Source organism: Scyliorhinus torazame, chromosome 20 (genome assembly GCF_047496885.1).
Source record: "Scyliorhinus torazame isolate Kashiwa2021f chromosome 20, sScyTor2.1, whole genome shotgun sequence".
Lineage (NCBI taxonomy): Eukaryota > Metazoa > Chordata > Chondrichthyes > Carcharhiniformes > Scyliorhinidae > Scyliorhinus > Scyliorhinus torazame.
Genome location: NC_092726.1, coordinates 17,814,953 through 17,841,357, shown reverse-complemented (window position 1 = coordinate 17,841,357; position 26,405 = coordinate 17,814,953). Strand labels below are relative to the sequence as shown.

The 26,405-nt window shown below is 43.1% G+C and overlaps 1 protein-coding gene across 1 annotated transcript in view; it reads left to right on the top strand.

Annotated features, from left to right (window-relative positions):
- The window catches only part of LOC140396925 (zinc finger matrin-type protein 4-like), a 222,659-nt gene that overhangs the window by 121,618 nt on the left and 74,636 nt on the right, over positions 1–26,405 (top strand). Inside the window, exon 5 of the mRNA XM_072485858.1 lies at positions 18,884–19,096. Coding sequence (XP_072341959.1) covers positions 18,884–19,096 — 213 coding nt within the window. The remainder of the gene's footprint in view (positions 1–18,883; positions 19,097–26,405) is intronic.

The window sequence follows — 26,405 nt, the reverse complement described above, 5'->3', positions numbered from 1 at the left end:
AAGTGGCCTAATTCTGCTCCTATGTCATATGGTCTTGACCTAGTATCGAACGATAGGGAATCCAAACCCCAAACCCCACTGAGCTTATTGTACCATATTATGGTACGTGCTTTCTTTCAACTTGGGCAAGGTGTCATTGGTGAAAGAGTTAAGGTTGTTGTGATTGATGGACCTCTAAAGTTGCACAGAGGAAATAAACTGGCAGTGAAAAGGAGGCCATTCGGCCCATCGAGTCTGCACCGGCCCTTGGAAAGAGCACCCTACAAGCCCACACCTCAACCCTAACCCAGTAACCCCACCAACCGTTTTGGACACTAAGGGGAAATTTAGCATGGCCAATCCACCTAACCTGCACATCTTTGTACTGCGGGAAGAATCCGGAGCACCCGGAGGAAACCCACGCAGACACGAGGAGAACGTGCAGACTCCGCACAGACAGTGACGCAAGCTGGGAATCAAACCCAGGTCCCTAGCGCTGTTAAGCAACAGTGCTAACCACTGTACTACCGTGCCGTCCTTGAATGTAGAGGAATAAATAGAAATAAAAGATGGTTATGTGCAAGATTTTTGTAACAGTAGACTATCTCTCAGGTTTTGTTTGGGGTGGACTAATGTTAATGATGTTCTAAGTTAGCCACTTTCAACATGGTCAGATGGAATTTCTGTTGGATCCTTAACTGTCACGGTAGTCAAGGAACTGGAAAGCAGTTGTTTGTGAAAAAACAAAGTTGTTTTATTGTTTTATGATGAGCTCCTTTGAGTCTTGAACTGAAGCTGGCTGAATGGCCACAATATAATTGTGTGTTTGTTTTTAAATCAGTTTGAAGGAATATCTAAAATCGGCCTGAACTTAAGATGACACTGTTCAAATAAACTATGCATTTCTTTCATTGATCTGTGCCAGAGAGGAAACTTTTATTCCATGATATTATGATGGGAAGTGGTCTTAACTGTTGGGCTTGGGTTAAGATACGTTGACAAGAGAATGTGACTTTATTCATGACTTCTCTGCATCTGGGAGGAAATGTGCATTTGTTTGTGATGAAATGTAAACTTCTGGAGTTTACACCCATAAAGCAAGGGTTGCTGCAAAGGTGGGGTAACACAAGATGATTTGCAGCCTATCCCCAATCGGAGGAGTGAGTTTGGACCATCTCCAAAAGAGGGAGGAAGACTGGGGACAGAAATTCCACGTATTCTTCCCTACGAGCAATTATTTGCAATCCTAGCTGTTGTGGTTGGTCTTTTATACCATAACGAAGGAATCCACCAAACCAGAATCTTTTATTGAGACAGCAATATGTTACAGAGCATGTTATCATGGAGTCTGCTTATGACTGCTGTGGAATCTGCACCTCACACTGACCATTCACTTGTATGTCTTATTACCCTCTCAATCTTCTTCTGAAGATAGCAGGATGTATTTCTCCTTATATGGGAGTCAGTGATCACATTACTTTGATCTAGAGAACGCAAGCTGTGTCTGCACCACCACCTGCTGATTGGAGGTCACACACCATCCATCTATGATATAGTCCAAAGGCATATCACCACACTAGCCACATGACACAAGTGAAGAATCAAGCAGAATTCAGGTCCTTCTCTACAGGGCAGTGAAGTGAAATCAAGGGCAAGGTGCCAGAGATAAATTTTGAACACTTTCTGGTGGATATTTCCACCTGGACTGAGCAGAGGCGTGCTCGCCCAGTCTCCAGGATGGCGTGGCCTCAGCGAGACAGTGCACAAGTCATTATAAAAAGAGATCTATGAAAAATGTCCTTATTTTAGAGAACTTGCCTTCTGATGGATTGCTGCGTCATGCTATCCATACAGAACAGCGATGTTATTCGTATCTCCAGAGATTTGAAGTCTTTTGGTACGGTACCAGGCTTTGTGGACTGTCAGTCTACTTCAATAATTGTTACTGATTCTCATTTCTGGCAAGCTTTGCCAACAGCTGCTTTGGGCATGTCAGCTGGTGCTGTTTCAACGGTCCTCCCACTTGCAGCTCAGCTCACAGCTGAAGCAAATTTGAGAAACTGCTGAGGCTGTTTCTCCAGTTGCTTCTGGTGGCAGAAGAATGTCAAAATCTGACCCCTTATTCAGACCATGACGAGCAGTGCAACTTTCAGAAACTTGCCGCGAGCATCACTTCAGGTTTTCAGCCAGCTGAATGCTCGTGTGCATAACATAAATGCATGCTGCTGGTTGCCAGCTCCTGAGCTGGGAGAGGGTTATGTCTTGGAGTTAATCACCGAGGCCTGGGCTCTGGGTGATCCCAGATCTTTGGCCAAGAAGCCTGTCAATCTCTAGTCAGTGTCCAAAGCAGCCGACCCGGTGTGCACACTGACCTGATTAATAGGATAGTCAGCCAACGATTGTTTTTGTTCTGAACAGCAGCATTCTTTGACCAAGTCGGAGGTGCCAGAATTCCACCCGCCCCACCCCCCCTGCGCTTCTTGGTTACCTCCTCGCTTCGACCTCGTGGACAGTTCTGTTTGGGCCTTGTAGGGTGCTGCTTGCTTCACTTTTCCAAGTTCAGACCTGGCTGCAAACTGCTAGAGCACATGGCAAGCTGAGTGGCTCGATGCTTACTTTATCCCCAAAGGCCCCTGGCTTCGCAGTCACTCCACTGAAACATTCCTCAGCCCATGATATCTGGGGCCTCTGGTCTTTCACTGCCTGACCTCTGAGCAAGAGGGAGGGTATGCAGCAGAGAAAGAGAGAGTGAGAGGGAAGAGCCGGCACGTGCAGGAGACCGAGAGAGAAAAGGCATGGGAGAGGGAGAGGGTGCACACACACTGGAGAGCGAGAGTGGCGCATGCATGTGTCGGAGAGGGAGCAAGAGTCAGATGGGGAGCGCATGCAGGAGAGGGAGTGGGCGGGTGCAGGAGAGTGAGGGGGGGAACGTGCACAAGCAGGAGAGGAGGAGCCCGCGTGCGTGCAGGAGAGCGAGGGGGGAAGCGGACATGTGCGGATGAGCTTGTGTGTGAGAGAACGAGAGGGGGAGCGAGGATGAACCAGACACACAAACTCTCTCTTGGAGCCTGCACTGACAAATATTTTTATTAGTTAGCTCTGCCGCTTGGCACTTTTAAATGGTCATTTAAAAAATTAATTACTCATTATTTTAAAACGATTTATTATTGCACTGTTTTTGTTTGCTCAGGCAGTTTTATGTTTTCTTCATAACATCCCTTTTTTCAAAACCAGAGCGCAGCATCTGCTGCTGAGTTTATTGCTGAAGGGGAATGAGAAGTTCACAAGGATTCTGGTTTCTTTTTGGAGAGCTGGCAATCGGGGTTATTTTTGCTGCAATGAAAATGGAAACTGTTGGAACTGCTCAGCATGTCTGGTGGCATCACTGCAGAGAATGACAGAGGGCAATGAACTCGTGCAAATTTGGCTCTGTTTCTGACTCCACAGCTGCAGCCTGACCTGCTGAGTATTTCCAACATTTTCTGTTCAGATTTTCAGCATCTGCAGTACTTTGCTCCCCATTGTACTTTGCTCCCCATTGTATGTTCCATGCTGGTTTTATAAATGTGGTTAATTTCAAATTAAAATGAGAAAATATTTATCACTCAATGCAAAGCGTAGTTTTTCGGCAACAAAACCCACACATGATAGACATAACATATTATTACCGGTGAATGGGTTAATTTATTGGAAGGTTTTTCTGCCCCACAATGGGAAACCTCATTGACCGGCCGGGGTAACAGAGCATCCTCCAGTGGGGTGTAACAGAAATATGGCGTGGTGGGGTGGAGAATACAGCCCAAGGAGTCTTGCACCAATAGAATATATCTCTGTTAGTTCCCAATATTCTGATTTGTGCATGGGATTGTTTTTTGCAGTGCTTCTGGGGTGCACACCAAAGCCACAAGTTTTGATAAACCTATGTAGAAGTATTTGACCCCGTTGTGACTGGGTTTCCAATTCTGGACACCCAAAGGATGTGAGGGATGCAAATTAAAAGAAGATGGCAGTGAGGGGCCCCAAAAATGCAGAAGCACCAAGTCCCATGATTTTTCTCCCTATCCGAGATCAGAAGTACCAAACAAGAAATCATGGAGAGCCAGTGTTTCCAGATATGTAATCTGAACAGATAAGACACGGGACAGCACAGTGGGACAGTGGTTAGCACTGCTGCCTTGCAGCACCAAGGACCCGGGTTCAATTCCGACCTTGGGTGAATGTCTTAATGGAGTTTGCACATTCTCCCCGGTCGGCGTGGGTTTCCTCCGGGATCCCCAGTTTCCTCCCCCGGTCCAAAGATGGGAATGTTTGGTGGATTGGCCATGCTAAATTGCTCCTTAATGTCCCAAACGTTAGGCTGGGTTACAGGGATAGGGTGGGGGCCTGACCCTGGTTAGGGAGCTCATTCAGAGGGTCGGTACAGACTCAATGGTCCGAATGGCCGCCTCCTGCACTGTAGGGATTCTATGAAGACCAGAGAGCATGTGGATTAGACGCAAGAGCAGACTATTTGGTCCCCCCTCCCCTGAGCCTGCTCTGCCATTTACTAAGGTTATGACGGATCTGATTGTGGCCTCAACTCCACATTCGTGTCTATCCCCGGTAACCTTTGACTCACTTGTTAGTCAAGAACCTGACTCCCTTGTTAGTCGCAAATCTATCTTCATCTGCCTTAAAAGTATTCAACAACATGTGAGATGAAAGTAGAAATTGATACGTAAACTATATTTTCTATTCTGTTATTATCATAGAATTTACAGTGCAGAAGGAGGCCATTCGGCCCATCGAGTCTGCACCAGCTCTTGGAAAGAGCACCCTACCCAAGGTCAACACCTCCACCCTATCCCCATAACCCAGTAACTCCACCCAACACTAAGGCCAATTTTGGACACTAAGGGCAATTTATCATGGCCAATCCACCTAACCTGCCCATCTTTGGACTGTGGGAGGAAACCGCACCCGGAGGAAACCCACGCAGACACGGGGTGGATGTGCAGACTCCGCACAGACAGTGACCCAAGCTGGAATCGAACCTGGGACCCTAGAGCTGTGAAGCAATTGTGCTATCCACAAGGCTACCATGCTGCCGTGTTGCAGTAGTGTTATGAAAAACTCATATGAAAATACATTCAGGCAGTGTGTCGACTAAAACTGTATTTAAAGATTCGGAAAAGGATGAGGTAATCATTCCTTCCAACCGCTTAACTGGTTGCAGATAAAGGACTAATAGAATAGTGTTGCGATTGGTGGAGATGCCCTCGAGTGTAGATAAATTATGAAGGATTATATTTAGTCCTAGCTAAGCAAATCATGGAGCTTCGTGGGACACAAATTATGTAATTAATGGTAGAAGCCAGGTCTGTCTGTAGTTTTAGGTTTGCCATAGGATTTGAGCCTGACAAGACAGAAATGTACTGGATCTGCACTTGAAATTATCTCTCTCCAAAAGTCTCCACACAGATAAGCAACTAACCTGCTTTGTTAACTTTATTTGCAAGTGGCATTTGAACTGGCATTGGGTTGTTTAAATGGAATTATTGGCAGGTGTAGATAGTAAGTTCAAGATTTTCTTTTTATATGAGAACTGTTTAACTGATAATTATAAAGCTATTTCTTTGATATTTATGTGGTTAATTCTGGGTTTAAAGTTTGCTTCAACACAAAAGATACCTATTGGTCAGAGTCATCACTCCTGGTGTGAAGTATCCTTTCCTCGCAGTTTTACAAATTTTACAAAATTGTTTGGGGTTCTCGTCCAGTGTCCTAACAAAGGTTGGGGCCTGGTCTGGTATCCTAACACCTGCCTCTACTGGTCTGTGGAGAAGAGAGTTCCAAAGACTAACCCGCTGAGGGAAATATTTCTCCTAATCTCTGTCTTAAAATGGGAAAGAACTATTTAAATTCCACCAGCTGCTGTGGTGAGATTTGAACCTATGTCCCCAGAGAATTCACTTAGACCTCTTGAATACTCAATGTGACCGTCTACCCTATTAAGAGGACCTCTGATAAGACCTGTGTACATCTGCAGCCTAATTTTATATTGCTTGTTGGCAGGTATGGCTCATCCGTAAGTGTTTCAGTTCTTTTCCATCTAATACCAACGATTTTTTGAATTGGCCAACGCAATTCACAGTTGGTGTTGTGGCTAACGTTAATTTGGCACCTTATCGGGTGGCATGTGGCGCAGTGGTAAGCACTGGGACTGTGGCGCTGTGGACCCGGGTTTGAATGCCGGATCTGGGTCACTGTCCGTGTGGAGTTTGCACATTCTCCCCATGCCTGCGCGGGTTTCATCCCCATAATCCAAAGATGTGCAGGTTAGGTGGATTAGCCATGCTAAATTGCCCCTTAATTGGAAAAAAATAATAATAATTGGGTACTCTTTAAAAAAATAAAATAAAAAATGTTTTAATTATAATTTGGCATCTTATCTGTACACCGATTCCAACATTGCCTATCAAATGATGTGACAACTTGACTCCAGTAGAAACTTAGAAACAATGACGAGATACGATCAATGCTTATGGTGAGATGTTTAGGGTCAAGTGGACTAAAGGATGATATTTAATGAAAACTACATCTGATCAAACAAATGAGTGAACTTTTCATTAATGCAGTTTTTGCATGCACATTGTTCTACTTATTGTGAAGTTACAAATTTGTTTGGTGGGAGGAGGATGATTAATCATTTATTTTCAACACAAACTGTCCTCCTAATTTTTTTCATGAATCCAAAGCAGCTTCATAATATTATGTAAATATGAATAAAATATAAAATCTAAAGTAAACATTCAACAGCATTTGTGGCGAAAGAAAAACAGAGTTAAAGTTTGTTCCTGCCTGTGTTTCACATTTTGAGCACCCACAACTTGGTAGTCTCTTTCAGCAGTGTGACAGCGTTTTGCATCTGTCATTTGATTTCATTTTCCCCGTTAAATATTACCTGTGGTGCTCTTCAGTAAAAAGGAATGGCTGGTCTCTCTCTGCCAGCCACAGCCACAAAATTGAAGTACAGTCGATAAATGAAAATAGAGGAGTGATCTTGTCAATATGAAAATGGCACCAAAAGCAATCTGTACCTGCACAATGTGCAAAACCATTTGCTTGATTTGCTTTGAAAAGCATGCAATCTTTTAAGTGAATTGCGAAGAGCAGAGCTAACTGAAAAAGGATTTGAACTCCGATAAAGCAGCTCAAGATAGCACATATAATGCAGAAAATAATTCTGCATAACTCTCAGCATATTGCTGCTATCGAGCATTGCAAAGTAATGTTGACAATATTTCTCTCAGTACTCTGGGGACTAATGGTGCTTAATGGAGGCAGAAGAGAAGAGTGTAGCATTAATTAAAATACAGCTATGCTTCAGGTAATTTGAAACATGTGTTTTGTTTTGGTTAATACCATTCCAGTGTATTTTATGCTGAAAAAAAAGTGACACGGGTAATTACCAACAGATTTCATCTGTGCGCCGTCCCTTCACTGAATCAGGGAAAGCACATTGGAAAAACATTTTACAATTAGAAACATCTTCACAGTATTCCCATGGTTTATTTGGGAAAGTCTGCTTGTGACCAGATCAGAAGGTCTTAGTCCCAAATCCCGGTCTGTGTTGAGATTGTTGATGTCAAACCTGGATGGCAGCACGTGCATGAGAATTGACCTCAGTGCCCCTTAAGTTAACTGGGAAAGGTATGGGCTCCTACTCCCATTTAGAATGGGGACATTTGGCTCCAGGCAGGTTTGGACTTGGGGTTGTGGACTCACAACAGGAGAAGCTAGACCAAGTGGTGGTGTTTTGGTCCATCAAAATAATCAGGCACATTCAATCAAACTTTGGTTACATTCAGCAAGGCTGTATATGGTAATGCACAGCTAAAGGAAGAGGTTATGCTGCCTTACTTTGAACTGGGCGATACTGATCTGCGCATCTCATCATTGTGTGGTTACAGGTGCAGAGCTTCACTGCCGTTCATTTTCAGCATTTTGTGCATATGATAAAATTAAGCTGTTCATTATGGCTAAATGTTGAAACCATTATGCTGTGGTTTTGTACACACCCAGAGGCAATGCCCAAGATGACTTACTGGAAGTAGTCTGGCAGCAGGGTGGCATAGTGGTCAGCACTGCTGCCCACAGCACCAGGGACCCAAGTTCAATTCCTACCTCGGGTGACTGTGTGGAGCTTTCACATATTCCCCATGTCTGCATGGGTTTCATCTGGGTGCTCTGATTTCCTCCCACAGTCCAAATATATGTGAGTTAGGTAGATTGGGCATGATAAAATTGTCCCCAGGTGTCCAAAGGGTAGGTGGGGCAATGGGGATAGGACAGGGAATTGGGCCTGCTAGGTAGGGTGCTCTTTCAAAGGGTCGATGCAGACTTGATGGACTGAATGACCTACTTCCGCGCTTATGGATTCAATGATTCTCAGATGTGTTGCTGTAATCATTTTTTGGGAATCCAAGGATTCACTCTCATCTGTGACATTTTTCTATCAGTGTGCATGTAAAACTGGCTCACATCTAACTTTGTCGCAAAAAGAGATTCGTGAAATATGATATTTGTTATTTTCTAAAACTGGTTTCCGGTTACCAGTCCTTGTTCTGTCTGGAGTCTGTACATATTCAGTAATCTAAGCCTGATTAGTTACCTGAAGATGAACAATTATTTGACTTGCAACAATATTATACTAAATATTAACTTGTACATTTGCACACTCTCTTCAGAAATGGCTAAATATTAAACATAAATCAGAATATTAATTTTCAATTCAGTAAGATAAATCTCAGAAGAATTCAACAAATACTATATATGTCCAAATATTGGCCATTAGCACAATGAATAGAAACAACCAGTCAATTATTATTTTCACATAATGTCTGAATAATTGGTAAGGATTATGAAGAATTGTAGTTTAAGTGAGTTAAAATCTAAGCCCACCTCTGACCATCAACCTTTGGTTTAAAGGGAGGAACATCATGGGAGGACCAATGACCAATCTGCTCTCAAGAAGCAGATTGCTCTGCAAAGTCCTTCATGAAGTTGTATGCCTCCGTTTTAACAGTACTTTTATTGTTAACTAATGGAGGCTGGGTTTCCCTAGGCTTGAAAATCCTCAGATAAAAGGGCAATGCGGTAGGTGTTTTTGCAGCACTGCCTGTGGGCCAGGATGAGCAGGGCTGTTTCCTCTGAGTCTAAAAAAACTAAATTGCCTCAGACATGCAATTTTCGGCTGACCCCCCCCCCCCCCCACCCCCCAGCTCCAAACTCTGTACCACAATCTCTGACTACTCCACCACTCCACACCCCCTGTGTCATACTCTCCATCCTTCCATCTGTGACTTTTCATGACCAACTACACCCCCCTCCCTCACCATTTTCAACTCCTCCCATGATCCCTGACTCCCCCACCTCTTGTAATCCCTGACTCTGACATTATCGCCCCCAGCTGCTTTCCTGCCCAACAGACAGAAAACCTGTAAATCTGGCTGGCTATCAGAATGGAAACCAGCTGACGATGCTTAAAAATCATCCTGGAGTTAATTTCTGGCATCAGATTGCCCTTTCGAAACAACACAGTTCGTTTTGAACACATCTGGTGCGTAAGTCAGAAATGACAAATCAACAGATACAAAAGCCTAACATTTTCTCACAAGAAAAATGTGCCTTTTGCCATTATAGTAAGCGCTTTGCAGTAGCACTTAATGACATTTCTCTCGTACAGATTTGTTTTTGTCTTCTCTACCTTCTGAATTGTACAAGCAATAATGTCCAAGCTGCAGAATAATGTATTTAACAGAAATACACTTCTGGAAAAAAAGCTGGCAATTTATCATCCCTCTCAGCTAATGTCATGCACCTTGAAGTTCCACTTAATCAGCAAGCTGCGAGACATCACTCATTTAGGTTTAAAATGCCTTCCATTTTGACACATCATTCTTTAAAAAGAAATAAACAAAACTGATCACGTTTTAATGGTTTGCAGCCGACATCATTCCAGCTGATCATAAATGTCACTTTTAACAGCCCTCCATCGTTATTATGACCCTTGTACTCCACCGTTCTTGTGAGGTCGTCAGCTAAGTTTGACATACCCGCTTACGAAACGTGGAAAATAATACATTTGATATACAATGAGTGTACAATGACAAATTGTAGAGATAAAGGACGGAACCTTCCGAAAAAAATGGTCAAGTGTCATTTTCGGCGTGAAAATTGGTGCAAATCCTGTCAGCCCTGGTGGCACGTTCGGGATTGCAATCTTTAGGCACTTGGGGGTAAACAATTTCTTCCCACGTGAAAAGCGCCATGCCTGAGGCACAAAACGCCTGATGCGCCTGCGCCGGAGGTCATCTGAGCACTTCACTCGAGGGGACGCTACATTTAAACGACACTGCAGACCTTGATCTCATTTAAGCCAAGATGATGGCAGCTGGAAGAGCAGCTCCCAGATTTTCAGATTGCTGGATGTCCAGTTATCCAAATACTTAAAGCCCTGAATTTCCTCCGATCTTTTCCTGCTGTAAGTTTGCCCCAAGTGTAGTGCAACCTGAATTTGAAAAGCACTTCCTGCAAAGTTACAATGGCAGCACCAGGACTTTCAAGAGAGTTATAGTTTATGCTACCTTCAGAATTTTGCCCCGTAACAATTGACAGTATACTTGCAACGACCAAATCGTAATTATTTTTATTTCTGCCTTGTGATTGCCGTCTGTGTGTGTGATTTGTGTAAAGACTTCCAACACAAACTCAAGGCGACGCAAAAACCTCCGCTGAGGTGGCAGAGCTGCACCACAAGTGACTGGAACAATCCTGAGTTGGAGAAGGGTCAAAAAAGACTTGGGTTCTGCTTCTGATCATCAGTGATCCTTGTGGAAACTGCTCATACATTGGGCCTCCAAGGCCAGGAGCGGTTCAGGCTGAAGTGATCTGCCAACCTCAAGATCAAATAGTTTGCCAACACTTACTTGGTCATACATCATGGTATGAAGCTATAAGCTAGCATAAATGACGATGCTGCCAAATGACACCCTGGAATTTTGTTTTCTAATTTGATCAGAGCACAAACACCCCTCTGTCACTGAATGACGAAATAGGCTTGGAGGACTAAATGGCCTGCTTCTGTTCATGTGTTTCTCACTGTTCCCCACTGTAAATGGCCCTTTCTCGAAAGCGGGTTGGCCACCGCTCGCAGACAACAAGTGGAAGCAGCAATGTTGTTGTGATGCGGAACGATAAAGAGGAGACACAAACTGACTATCAAACATGGCTTTCTCAATATTTCTCTCAGCGGAGGTCATGTAGTTATGAAAAGTGATAGTAGGTAGATGATATCAATGTTGCCTTCCGATCTGGAGACCAATGGTTATGACAGTTTTGCAGTCACATGCCCATGGATGACTCTTTAATAGGAATTTTCATTTACAGTAATGCCGTACATTCTTCTTCTAATTATAGTTGTTATTTTCCACTGAAGCTTGAAATTTCCTTTTCGCATTTCTTCCAAATGCAGAATGCCAACTGTAGGTTAAGAGCGACAAAGCTGTTTTTGAGTCACACCAATCTGATTTTGGGAAATTTATAGGACCACTGCATGAAGGGATGTCCATAATGGGGAATAAAACATTTTTAAAAATGTTTTATAACCGCAAAGAAGATTAGCTCTGATCATAATGTGTAGTTATATTGTTGATGCATTCGCAAGGAAGTACTCAAGATTTTGCTACTTGGGAATTCTTTACCCATAACTTTGCCCTCACATTGCAGTCAAATGCAACTCTGTATGGAAACGGTGTGAATCCACTCTACCCAATTAACATTGCTCAACCCAAATTGCAGGCGTGCCCCCATCTACACGAAAACACATTTTTGTTTCAATATATCGTCCCAAAGGTTCCCAATTTGTGTCAAATTATGGACTTGTTTACTTTGTACTCACTAGGAACCAGATCAACTTCTAATGGCAGTCAGTCAGTAAAGGATCCTGGGAATGGCAGAAAAAATGTTCTCATCCTGAACACTTGAGATTTCAATGGTCACCATAAAATCGGAGGTGGAAGTGCACATGTTCCTCCATATTAGAAAATGCCTCTTTGGCCCATCACCTCCTGCAGAGAGGTCTATAAAGAATACAAGTTAATTTGTGACTGTTTTCTACAGTCTACATTTTCCCCTCTTCACTCCATAGCTATCAGCTGAGCTGGATAAACGCACAGCTTCCCTCTGTTTTAAATATCTGCTGGGCAAGTTGCTATGTTATAGATCTGACTCTTCATTGCATTTCCCAAGGTGAATTTCAAACTATTGATGCAATGATACTTACCAAAGAGCACGCAAAGAATTAATTTGTCTTGCTGTTAATTATGCAAAAATGTCAGATAGAAGCAGTCTCCAATCTTTGCATTTTACTGGACAGCTAAGATTCAAGTAAATTAGTTGCTAATTTCCTAATTTACCCATCCATATCCTAAAAATAAATTGACAATTACTGAGCATGGATAAGAAAATGGCAAATGGCTAACCTGCAGAACATTGGCCAGTCCTGTTTGACAAGCAACATTTATTGGATGAAGGAGAAGAAAACCACTCTCGGTTTGAAATGTTTGGCCCAATGAAAACAATTAGGCTGTATTTACCGTGCCAATGAATATATGCCATGCCTGTTCCAACAGTATTGCAGTGGAGAGGTTAGGATTACGTCACGCCTCCATTTTTCACTCATTGGTTCTCACCAGCCAACCTCACTCCAGTAGCCTGTCCTGGGGCAAAAGTATGAACCCTGTAGATTCTCATGCCTGCCTTATTACCCTTTCCAAATGTTCTTTTTATCTCTTTCCAAACTATGAAGGCTGACAAATACAACCAGCATGAATATACAAACAACCATGTACAGACCCAAAAGTTCAAGAGAATGCACAAGTTCTTTGTGATTCAGGACAGGTCAGGTGACAAGTTGTGTACAGGATTCATTATTTGATTTGTACGAGCACTAACTGCCTGGATATTCATTGTTCATTGAGTGTGGTATTTTGAGTTATCGCTGCAATTAAGTGAGGCATCAGCGATGCTATTTTGACAATATTGTTTTGGTCCATTGTGTTGTGAGATCTGAGGTTTTCTTTAATTTAATTGTAAGACTTGGGTCAGTTACAATTATCGGGTAAGCTGGGAGAGCTGAACTAAAAGAGTCTTTCAGTTCAAACTAGCTGCAGATCGTGCTCGGTACAATTGTATAATTTCCAAAATGTTACGACCACAGCTCAGCACTTTTCCTGAAAGATCTGTTTCCGCTCTCATCTCTGATTTTATTGTCCTGCCCTGAGCGCCCCTTCAAACTGAAATTTTCCAAAATATAAAAACTTTCATGCTTTCCGAATGCCTCCACTTTCAAGTCAAATAAAATTTAATAACCTCCCCCGGTTTACTTATGTAACTCTTGTAAGTTGCAGAAGTCTATTAACTCCCCATGGAAACTTTAAAAAAATATTTTTTATTCTCCTTTTTCACATTTTCTCCCAAATTTACACCTAACAATAAACAATAATCAGTAACGAATGTAATGTCAATCCCCAAATCAATAACAAGATCCCATCCTCCCACCAAACCCCAGACATTAGCCCGCATGTTAACAGAAACAAAAGGAATCAGGAATCACCCATAGTCACCATTAACACATACAGTCCCAGTTCCCCCCCCCCTCCACTAATGTTCGATGTGATCCAATTCTCAAAAGTGCATAATGAATTGTAGAACCCCTCCACCCTTCCCCTCAGTTCAAATTTGACCTTTTCAAGCGTCAAGAATTTCAGCAGGTTCCCCCGCCACGCCAGGGCACAGGGTGGAGAGATTGATCTCCACCCTAACAGGATCCGCCTTCGGGTGATTAATGAGGCGAAGGCTACAACATCTGTCTCTGCGCCCGTTTCCAACCCCGGCTGGTCCAACGCCCCGAATATGGCCTCCCGAGGGCCCGGGTCCAGTTTCACGTGCACCACTTTAGAGATTACCCTAAAAACCTCCTTCCAGTATTCTCCAGCCTTGGACAGGACCAAAACATATGAACGTGGTTTGTGCCTCCCCCTCCTCCCCGCAACGTTCACATACATCTTTTATCCCCTCAAAGAGCCGGCTCATCCTTGCCCTTGTACGGTGTGCTCTATACACCACCTTCAGCTGTATCAGCCCCAACCTCGCACACGAGTGGAGGTGTTCACCCTCCGGAGCACCTCACACCAGAACTCTTCCTCCATACCCTCTCTCAACTCTTCCTCCCAGTTTGCCTTGATCCCTTCTAGCGGCACCTTCTCCTCCTCCAAAATAGCCCTGTAAACTGCCGATACTGCCCCCTTTTCCAGTCCCCCTGTCGTCAGCACCTCCAGCAATTTCTCCCCATGGAAACTTGACAGCTGAGAAGCCAAGTCCCTACCTATCCTGTAATCCAACTTCACCACAGCCTTTGTCTACAAATGCATGCATCTAGCACCTTTCCCCTTTTATCACTCAGTTCTCACAGACAAGCTATCTCTATTAATCTTCCCCCAGTAATTAATCATGGACAGAGACACACACAGTCCACCGTCACAACAGGAATTTAACAACAGGCCGTAGTTAGCAGTTTCATTCACTGTGGAACACCAGCGCTCGACCCCAAATTGACTGCAACACTCCTCTGCTGATTGAAGTTTAGTTTCTTTCTTCTCAACAATGTGTGCTTTGTGTCATACAAATCCTTATTCTATGTACTTTTTCCCAGCTTGGCTCTGTGCCATATTTGGTAAAACTCCTTTTCTGACCATCATCATTGGTCAATAATTGCCTGATTGTTCTGCCAGGGTTAAACCTTGAGCAGGCATGTATTTCAAGATTTTCACGACCATTTGATTCATGTCTATTGTTTGAAGGGTGGGTCTTCAGTCTCTCACTTCCCTGGTATTGTTAACTTTATGGTACTCATACTCTTTGTCTTTTACAGTTCTTAGACCAAAAGCTCATCCCTACCGTGGTCACTTGCCTAACAGTGACTACTTTAAAGGACCAGTATGCACAGTCAATTTATGCAGCTCTTTGCCAGATGGAGTGTATTTACAGTCTTTACTGAGCAATGGATCGGAGGTTTCCCTGAAGCTGTCCATGGTTTAAAGCATTGCCAGTGACATTTTCCTGAATTGAACGAACCATCTTGCATTGCTTATCAACGTTTTGTATGTGACTTGTTAGCTAAAGTTTTGTACATTCAACTGAGATTATCCATCATTCTTTGCAGTTATGTCATATACAGAAGATAATTTTAACAGATGTACCTAAAGATATGTCAACCAAGTTCTAATAGTGCTGAAATAAAAAAATGAAGCCAAATCCTGCATTGTCATATCTGGATGTTAGATTGGAGCTGCACATTAAAATGTTAAATGCTTCTTACTCCTGTCAGCAGTGCTAAGTTTGGACTGTACCAGCTTGAAACTTTCAATGGTGCTGCGCCAATCATAGCAACGGGATTGTGGCATTGAAATTAATGCTAGCAAGGTGACTGATAGCCCTCTAAAGACGTGTGGTGTGGAAAGTGAAATTAGATGCTTTCACGCAGTCGTGCTGTGGAACACCTGATATAGCCAGGCAGACACTGGGATGCCGGAAAAGGAAAGGTTTACAATCTCCATTCTAATTAAAATTGAGGAACGTTGACAAGAAAAATGAAATTAAGAAGTAAAGTTTGAATTCTGAATGAGATATGTTGAGTAACAATAGTTACAACAAAGCTGGCAGTGAGACACCACAACAAGTGAGAGCCATTAATTCAATGTATGTGCTTCAATGGTGATAAATGCACTGTGCGCAAGGTGCCTCACAATGCACTTGTACAGAAGCGAGGAGAGTGTTCCAAAATTAATGCCACCTATTTCTAGATATTTGTTGTTTATGAGCCCTTTTAGCCTGCAGAGTATAAACATTTCAGTTATGTTGAAGTCTATTCCATTGGATTATCACCCATAAAGGAAAGCGTGTTGCCGTTATCTTTCCTGGTGATTATATACAGTGAATCATTTCAAGCTTATCCTCAGTTTTGACCCATTTGTATCTGTTTGGATTCTTACCTCTCCCCTGATTGTCCTCTTATTTTTAGAGACCAATGGGGTTCACATCAGTAGTGATTTCTCTTTCAGATTCACTTTGCCTTTCCTCTCCTGCAACCTCAATAACAGTGCATTGTGTATACACTTGTGTTAGATTCAGTCTTTCAATGTTAATCATAGAATTTACAGTGCTGAAGGAGGCCATTCGGCCCATCGAGTCTGCACCGGCCCTTGGAAAGAGCACCCTACTTAAGCCCACACCTCCACCCTATCCCCATAACCCACCCTATCCCCATAACCCAGTCACCCCACCTAACCTTTTTGGACACTAAGGGCAATTTATCACGTCCAATCCACCTAACCTGCACATCTTTGGACTGTGGGAGGAAACTGGAGCACCCAGAGGAAACCCACGCAGACATGGGGAGAAAATGCAAACTCCACACAGTCACCCGAGTCCCTGCAGTGGGGCAGCAGTGCTAACCACTGTGGCACCCCTAAGGAAGCACTTGATGAAAGCTGCTTTCCATCTCCAGCTTGGCTCCTCTCTCTGCAACTAGATCCTCGACTTCCTGACCCACAGACCACAATCAGTAAGGATAAAAAACAACAACACCTTCTCCATGATAGCCCTCAATAGTGGGGCTGCGCAAAGCTGCGTACTTAGCCTCCTACTATACTCCCTATACACATATGACTGTGTGGCAAACTTTGGCTCCAACTCCATCGACACGTTTGTTGATGACACAACTGCAGTGTTTAGGATCTCTAACAATGATGAGTCAGAGTACAGGAGGGAGATGGGAAACCCAGTGGCATGGGACAACGGCAATAATCTCCCTCAATATCGGCAAAATTAAGGAACTGATCATTGGCTTCAGCGAGCAAAGTATCGTACACACAGGCTGCGTCAATAGTGCCGAGATGGAGATGGTTGACAGCTTCAAATTGCTAGGTGTAAACACCACCAGCAATCTGCCAGGTCCACCCACCTCGACGCTACGACCAAAAAAGCACAACAGTGTCGATACTTCCTCAGGAAACTAAGAAATTTGACATGTCCACATTTACTCTCAGCAATTTTTATAGATGCACCATAGAAACATCCTGTCTGGCTGCATCACAGACTGGTATGGCAACTGATTGGCTCAAGACCGTAAGAAACTACAGAGAGTCATGAACACAGCCCAGTCCATCGGGTGAACCCGCATCCCATCCATTGACTCTGCTTCAGGAGAGCAGGCAGCACAATCAAAGACCCCTCCCACCCGGGTTATCCTCTCTTCCAACCTCTTCCACTGGGTAGGAGATACAAAGGTCTGAGAACTACGTAGTAACAGATACAAAACAGATTCTTCTCTGCTGATACCAGTCTCCTGAATGACGATCTAATGAACTGAACTGATCTCTCCACGCATCTTCTCTACTGTGTAGCACTACACTCCGTATGTTTCACCCAATGTCTGTGTATTTACATTGTATATTTATTGTATGTCCAATGTCTTTCATGTATGGAATGATCTGCATCATCTTAAGCAGAACACGGGCGAGATTCTCCATCCCGTCACACCAGATGTCTGGTGCAGCGCATACCTGGGATTCTGCATCTCGCCTGCTGGCCAATGGGGTTTCCCATTGTGGGAAGCCCCACGGCGTCAAAAAATGTCCGGGCTGCCGGCGCAATGGAGAATCATGATAGCAGAGAATCCAGCCCAATACTTTTCAACGTACCTCGGTACACGTGACAATAAATCTAAATCTACTATCATTCTTGAATGCTCCATACTCCTCCTGCAGCGCATTGTCATTGTTTGGAGCCAGCCGTGTTTCTCACATTCCTACCAGATTCTAGTTTATGTCACATAAACCATTAACTGTGGATGAGGTATCTATTCATAATGCTTCCCACGTTTGTGTATGTTCACTTTATTGTAGATTTGCCTCCTCCTTTGACTAGTGTTTGGTATCTGAAGGTCTCCGGCCATTATTGTGTTCACACCAGTCTGTCAGCTGCTTCCCACTCATTCAGTGTTTGTTTTATTGCCCATTTCCCATCCATCTAGTAGCTCCTTGCAAGCACCATTGTTCTTGCTTTATTAAGTGCAACCCAGCTCTCTTGTAATCAGGTAACATTGTGAGATGGAGTGAATTGAATTTTCTTTTAAGAATGTTGTGGATTGTTTGATTTAGAATTTATTGATTGTTGTAGAATGTTGTGGATTGTCTCAGCTACTGTGGTGCAACTTGTCACAGGTGTCAAAATGTGAGCAGACTTTTCGGAGCAGGTTGTTGCATGTGGATTGCCCAAAACCTCTTAAGTGAGATAGAAGCTCTGAATGAAATTTTTTTTTTTTTCAGCTATGTTGCCATAGAACATCAACCAGGCAAGGAAAAACTTCAAGGAAGAACTGTTTCATTGTACAACATGAACGTAGCGTGGCGGAGGCATGCACTCTACTGGGTGCCCTCTTCAGACGTTTGAATATATGTCAGCAACTTGAATAAAAACAAACTAATTTGACATTTTACTCAATTAAAACCTAAACCAGAATTTAGGCAAGTTAACCAGAGGCTAACACCGTCAGAAACACTGTTAATACCATTTTTACCATGCAACGTAAATGCTATGATAACAAACAAAACCAATAGTATTTCCTCAAGTATGCAACAATCAGGGGTAAAATTAATAGAATGAGTTAGGAAATCCAGTTTAATTCACTGTTTTTTTGATGGAAGAATAGAAGTATTGAATATTTGATCACACTTTACAGCATGATGATTTCCTCTCCCTACCACATTTAATCCCTTTATTCTTTTTTTTCTCCGTGCAGAACCAAAGCAGATTTCCTCAAGGCCCAGTCCAATAATAAACCCATCACGACAGAGAAGAGATTCAGACAGGTTCTGTCAGCTCTGCAATGCCTGGTTTAATAATCCAATGATGGCCCAGCAACACTACGATGGTAAAAAACACAAGAAGAATGCAGCACGAGCAGATTTATTAGAACAGCTCGGCCAGACATTAGACCCTGAAGCACTCCGAGGTAAACCTTTCGAACAAGCTTACATGGAGTTTAAGCTCATTGCATTTTGTGTTGACATTTACTGATCCAAAGCGCTGTGTGTCAGTGTTTTAAGAGCATCAATGCATGGTATCACAGAGTTGCCAGTCAGCAGTTCAACTATATTTCCATGTTGGGAAGATGTTGAGCAGAAACAAAGATATTTTGTAAAAGGGACAAGTAATTAAATTAATAAATGAATGGCAGTCTTGTCCTCTGTTTGCTTACGTGAGCAATTTAGTGTCTGATTGGAATGCCTTTGACAGATGTTTGGCAGTAAGTTCCTGACCTGTTGATATTAGGGAAGAAAGAGTCTTGCATTTCAAAGTCTTCCATGAATTTGGTTCGCACTATCTTGGCAATTACCTCCTGCCTTCTGTCCCTGCCCACATATTCTGTTCCCCAACATTGCTGTATTCTCCAATTAGTAGCCACACTTTGAATCATTCCTCTCTAGCATTCTCTCCCTGTTTCTATTCCTGGTCATCTCTTTCTTGTTTTGAAAAGCTTTCCCAGCTTCCTTTTTGTTCAACTCTCAGTTCTGTTCCTTCCCTTGTTACAAGCCAGCTGTTTAGCCCACTGTGCTAAATCGGCCCCTGATTTAGGAGCCGGATTAGGACTCTCGTCCCCTCAAGCCAGCTCTGCTATTTGATGAGGTGATGGCTGATCTGTTTTTCACCTCAACTTCACCTACCACCAATAACCTTTCATCCCCTTGCTTGTCAAGAATCTATCCAGCTCTGCCTTAAAGGTTTTGCGGGGATTTTTCAGCCCTTACTGCCGGCGGGATTCTCTGGTCTCGCCAACGGTGACCCCCCCCCCCCCCCCCCCCCCCCCCCCCCCCTCACCCACCACTTCAAATGAGCATTGGCTGTGGTGCGACCAGAAGATTCTGCCAGTGGCCAATGGTGAGCCACCTCCACCGCCGGAAATATGCCACGGTGAGGCTGGAAAATCCCAGCCAAAAACTCTGCTTCCTTTTGAGGAACACCGCTTTTTGAGGAAAAGAATTCCAAAGACTCACGGAGAAAATCTTTCTCCTCAACTCTGTCTTAAATGGGCAACTCCTTCTTTTAAATAGTGACTCCTGAGTTCTAGATTCTCCCACCAGAGAGGAATTAACCAATCTGTACAAGATTTTTTAACCTCGTCATTGAGTACAGCAAGGATTGCCAAAATCTGTGATTCGCTCCTCATTTTCAACAGAAAACATATCACTGTGTCACAGGATCCAATGTTGGTATGTCAGTCACATCGAGGTTCTAATTAAAATAATAACCTTTAGCGTTATGTTCTTTGAGTATGGGATATGATCAGAAACTTCCTTTTCAGATGGATTTGAATTTTATCAGAAATTGTCATTTAGTCTTATTTAATTCAGTTGTGAATTCATTATGTTAAAATGTCTTTTGAAATGTTCTTTTTTAATCATTTCTGCTTCCCTTTCACGCTTTTAATAAACCTGATTTTTTTTTTGGTCTTGTTAAATTATTACAATACGTTTTATTTAAATTCATTTTCATTAAATATTTTATGGATTGGTTTTAATTTTAGTTACAATATTTATTACTGAGATTTTGTTAATAATGCAGCTTTAATTTCGTTTTAAAATTTTACATGGTACATTTATTCTGCTCTTGTTTTTATGCAGTTTTAGTTCATTACCTTCACTTGTAACTCATTTCATTTTTGTTTGCCATTTTAGTATCTGGTATTTTTGAACATTACGTTTTACCCTGAGGTAATGCCATCCTGAAGGTTACCAAGTTAATTTTAACATTTTTGAAATTACATTTTTTTTAAATAATCTTTATTGTCACAAGTAGGCTTACATTAACACTGCAATGAAGTTACTGTGAAAAGCCCCTAGTCGCCACATCCTAGTGCTTGTTCAGGTACCTTTAGAGGGAGAATTCAGAATGTCCAAATTACCTAACAGCACATCTTTGGACAGTGGGAGGAATCCGGAGCACCCGGAGGAAACCCACGCAGGCACGGGGAGAACATGCAGACCCCACACAGACAGTGACCCAATGTGAGAATCGAACCTGGGACCCTGGAGCTGTGAAGCAACAGTGCTAGCCACTGTGCTACTGTGCCTCCTTACCTTGGGTTTCCTTCTTTCAGGGACGTCGAGCTGCAATTTTATAAATTAAGCTTTATTTGGAAAAAACATCTCGACGTCTCACTGCGACTGAGTCTTTGTGTTTCTGGTGCTATCTGCGAGAATTAAAGCGACTCGATCTGTATACTGTCAAAAAAAGCTACCTGGTATCATTGGATTTCTTTCGCAATGTTGATTTCTCTGTTAAATGACCTCATTATCTGTGGTAAATTAGAGGTTACAGGAGAGATAAGGACTGAGGGACACTGAATCCCTTCTTACAGAATGGATTTGGAAAGATAGTTTGCCAGAGATCAATGATGAATAGGAGATTTATCATAATTCAAATCATAAAATGTGATGTTATTTATTGGTTGCTATATCTCTCAGATCATTGTGTGTTTGCTAGTTTTCTACATGCTGGAAATGATATGTATCACTGCAGTATGCCGCGTGCCATACGGTAGCGGCTAACTTGGATAGCTCGAAGAGCAGGTGCGTGATGTGTGATTAACCTGTGCCGGTTCAATGTAGTACAGGCAACATGCCAAATCCATCTACCAGCTCATTTCAATGAGTGTAACATGCAGCCATGTTTAAACAAGTGGTTTATTGGTTACACACAGCAGCAGGAAGTCCAAAATCAAATGTTTCTAGCACCACTTGAAGATAACCTGCACTGCTTAAAGTTTGACATAGCATTTACATTGCATGGTGAAAGAGCTGTTCATAGTGTCCAATTATTTCTGAATTGTCAGCCTTTGGTTAACTTCCCTAAATCTGGTTTAGGTTTTCATTTGCTAAACTAATCCTTTAATAATAATTATTATCATCTTTATTATTGTCACAAGTAGGCTTACGTGAACACTGCAATGAAGTTACTGTGAAAAGTCCCCAGTCGCCACACTCCGGCACCTGTTTGGGTACACGGAGGGAGAATTAAAATGTCCAATTCACCTAACAAGTGTGTCTTTTGGGACTTGTGAAACTGGAGCACCTGGAGGAAACCCACACAGACACGGGGAGACCGTGCAAACTCCGCACATCAGTGACCCAAGCCGGGAATCGAACTTGGGACCCGGGCGCTGTGAAGCAACACTGTGCGACCATGCCTCCCAAGTTATGATTGAAAAAGTTGCTCACTGGGCAGCACGGTGGAGCAGTGGGTTAGCCCTGCTGTGTCATGCGCTGAGGTCCCACGTTCGACCCTGGCTCTGGGTCATTGTCTATGTGGAGTTTGCACATTCTCCCCGTGTTTGCGTGGGTTTCGCACCCACAACCCAAAGATGTGCAAGGTCGGTGGATTGAGCACGCTAAATTACCCGTTAATTGGAAAAAAAGTAATTGGGTACACTAAATTTATTTTAAAAAAGAAAAAGTTGCTCACATATATTTAATACGCAGATGTATTTTGAGTTGGAGCAAGTGTTGGAATCATATAAGAACTGAATCTAACCAGGGAAACAATGAAGGCACAACATGGGAGAGAATGGGCTCAAAAGGATTTTATATTCTTCATTTGAGGCCTTAGTGGAGGAGCTGAAAACCAGGAAAGGTGTCCTTAAAACACGGAGCTGGGAGACTTCCAGACAAGCTGTGGGTATAGATAGCTATGGAGCTCAGTGTCACTTGTTAACAGCCGAGGATCTGAATACGGTGTTACAAGAAGTTCAGTGATCTCACATGAGTTGTCAAGGTCAGAGATTATATTTCCAAATGCCAATCCTTCTAACTGTGCCATTAGCCTCAACCACTGTTCAATTCAGCACACTCCAACCACTAACCCACAAACAATGCCTATCAGACAGGATTCATACCTCACATTCATGGCTTCATTCACTTGGCCCTGCTGCAAGCCTGAAATTCACATCACATAGCTTGCACACTACAAATTGTGTAAACATGTCAGCTATATCAGCAAAACACATTAGTCAATATTCACTGAGCCACTTCCCTTTCACTTGCGGAAACATAGTGCACAACTGGAGTTAGCTGGAAGAGGCCAGGCATGCCTATTGAAGCTACAGTGCTGGCCATTATTGGAATGGCCATTGCTGAGGCTGTGGTCAGCAGCAAGACTGAAACTGTCCTCATAGCTCATCCTCCTCCCCCTCACATCTCACTTTCCTTTCACTTTTCCTTCTGATTTATAAACTACAGATAGTGTAAGCATAAAGCTCACTGCGAAAAAACACTACAACCACCCAATAAACACCCCATCAACCCCCATAAGTCACCCACCCGCCTCCATACAAACATTACCCAACCAATACCAAAAAGGAAACATTTATCTCCCAGTCTGCGTCGTTACATGAACGCCTCAGCCTCCACTGGAGTCTCAAAGTAATAGTCTCTATTTTCATAAGTCACATGGAGACAAGCGGGGTTAACCACATCAAATCAACCTTACTGCAATACAATACAGCCTTGGCCTTATAAAATACAGCACGTCCTTGGCCTGCTTCGCTCCAGCGTTTTGATAAATTCTCAATTGCATGGCCCTCCCATGTGCAATTGCTTTGATCCTTTGCCTGCCGCAACACTTTTTCTTTGTCCTGAAAGCTGTGGAGGCGCACAGTGATCTCATGCATTCTGCCTCTGCGATCTGTGGGTACGATCCAGCTTGGGCGGGGTCTCCATTCCCTCCACTCACCATCTTCCAAAACAGCTGCAACATTAATTTTGTCAGGCTTGGGCCCTCCACACCCTCCAGCAACCCAACCACCCTCAAGTTCTGACTACAAGACCAATTTTCCAAGTCGTCCACCTTGGCCCTTGATATTTTGTTATCGGCCGCCACCCGTGCCATCTCCCCTTCCAGGGCAGTGATCTGATCACTCTGCCTCGACAGAGTCACATCCACCTCTTTCAGTTCCACACCCTGCACCTTCACTACCTCGTCCACTTTAGCCAAGGCTGTTCGAATCGAGTTTATCGCCACAACAATCACTTTCGCATGGATCCCAGAGACCTCCCAACGTAATTTCTGTAGCTCTACCGCTAAGATTTTAACAGTTAATGGATTGGGCCCTGCATCTGCAGCAGCCTCCACCACTTTATTTCCAATCGAGACTCTCGAAGCTTCTAAGTTCAACGCTAGTTCTTTCTTCTTCTGCTGTCTGGTCCGGTACCTATTGGGTCTCCCTTGATGTGGGATACTGAATTCAGCGATTAAAAAATAAACTTGAGCTGACAGTATCTCCAAAAATTGGGGGAAAACGGCTTAAATAAAGCTCTCTGGTGGGAACCACCTCTTGTGCAACTGCTCCCCTACATTTTGTCACCGGAAGTCGTCACCATGAATCTCAGTGGTCACTCTCCCAAGTACGACAAGAATCCTTGAGAATGTTCCAGACAGTGGAAGCCACTCATACAGCAGTAGACTGCACTGGCATATATTATGCGGGAATGTGGCTTTGGGATGCACAAAAGGAAAAGCAAAATACTGCGAATGCCGATGTGCACAAGCTCAGCGGGTCAGGCAGTGTCAGTGGAGAGAGAAACAGAGTCCCAGAGGACTCTCCTTTAGAGTTTGTCTCTAAACTGAAGAAGAGTCATATGGACTTGAAACATTAACCGTTTTTCTCTCTCCACAGATGTTGCCAGACCTGCTGAGCTTATCCAACATTTTCTGTTTTTATTCCTTGTGTGCATGCTGTCCACATGTGTCATGTGTTGCACATCGAAATCTTGAACCATGTCATCAGCAAATAGCTCTTGTCGCCCAGTTGCTTTCTGTGGTAGGTATAATGCAGCTGATGCTGTGGTCTGCTGCAGAATGAGGGCATCATGACTGATGTTAGGACTTCAGGCGCAGGCCTGCACAGTTTTCTGCATATTGAGCGTGCCCCCTGGATATATAGGGACCGAAATCTCTTTCAGGTATGGTGTAGGGAAGAGTTGACATGGGGGCATCTGCAAAGTGACGTGCAGTGGTGCACACAAGGAAGCCTGCAATCCTAACAAAACCATGTACCCAGTCCTCCTGCTTGCCTCTGGCAAGAGACAATGAAATGTAGTTTGCGGGAGGCACCCGACTGCCAATGCTAGCCAGATCCCGTGGACTTGCGTTGATGATGAAAGCTTTTGGATATTTTTACATCCCATCTTCTTTAGTGTTTACACTTGCTGATCAGTATTCAGTGAGTCATGCAACAATGACATTTTGTTCCCTTATTTCCAGAGCAAATCATGTTTGACAATGTGTTTGTGACAGCCATTTACAGCATGATATGCTGACAGGCTACCATTAATTAGAGCTGTTGCAAATAACAGCTACTGGGTGACAAATATATAAAAGCACAAAATCATGCAGAGTCGTTCATATGGTTATATTTTAGCTGTGGGAAATCAAATGATTAGCAGTTGACTCATGATAAATAAGTACAGATGAAAATTTATGAAAATCATGAATTTTAGACTACCTTTTTATTGGACAACGAATCTTGTTCTGTGCATAAAATTACAAGGAGACATTGATAGATTAAACGTGTGAGCAAGATAGTGCCAAATGGAATTCAAGCAGGTAATGTAAGGTGATCCACGTGGACCTGAAATATAGATCCAAGTATTTTTTTAAATGGTGCAAAACTAAGAACTAAGAAGAGGTCCAAGGAGTTTACAGATTCTTTGTTTAGTGGTCAGGACATAATCAAAAAGCTTTACAACTGTTGGACTCAGATGTAAAGAGGCAGATGTTTTGTTCAAGCAATGCAATGTCCTGATAAGATCACATCTGGATTTCTGTGCACATCTCTGGGCACCAACTCTTTGGAAGGATATATTGGTTTCAGAAGGAGTGCGGCGCAGATTTCCAAGAAGGCTGTGAGGCGAAATGACATGAAGTAAGCCTCTATTCCCTAAGTTAGAGAATGTTAAGGGTCGATTTAATGGAGATTTGAAAGAAATTGATGGGTAGGTGGAGGGAAACCTCTTTCTGCTGGTGGGGTAGTCCAGGGCAAGATGTCATAACCTTAAAATCAGAGACAGGCTATTCAGGAGAGAGGTTAGGGAAGACCTCTCCCAAACGGTGTGGTAGAAATGTAGAACTGTGTCCCATAGAACACAGCAGACACAAGCTTAATGAATAGTTTAAAATCTGTGGTCAGTATTTTGCAAGTGAAGGGGGTTGAGGAATTTGATGCCAAGATAGGTGAATAGACTTAAGATAGGGATCAGCAAAGATCT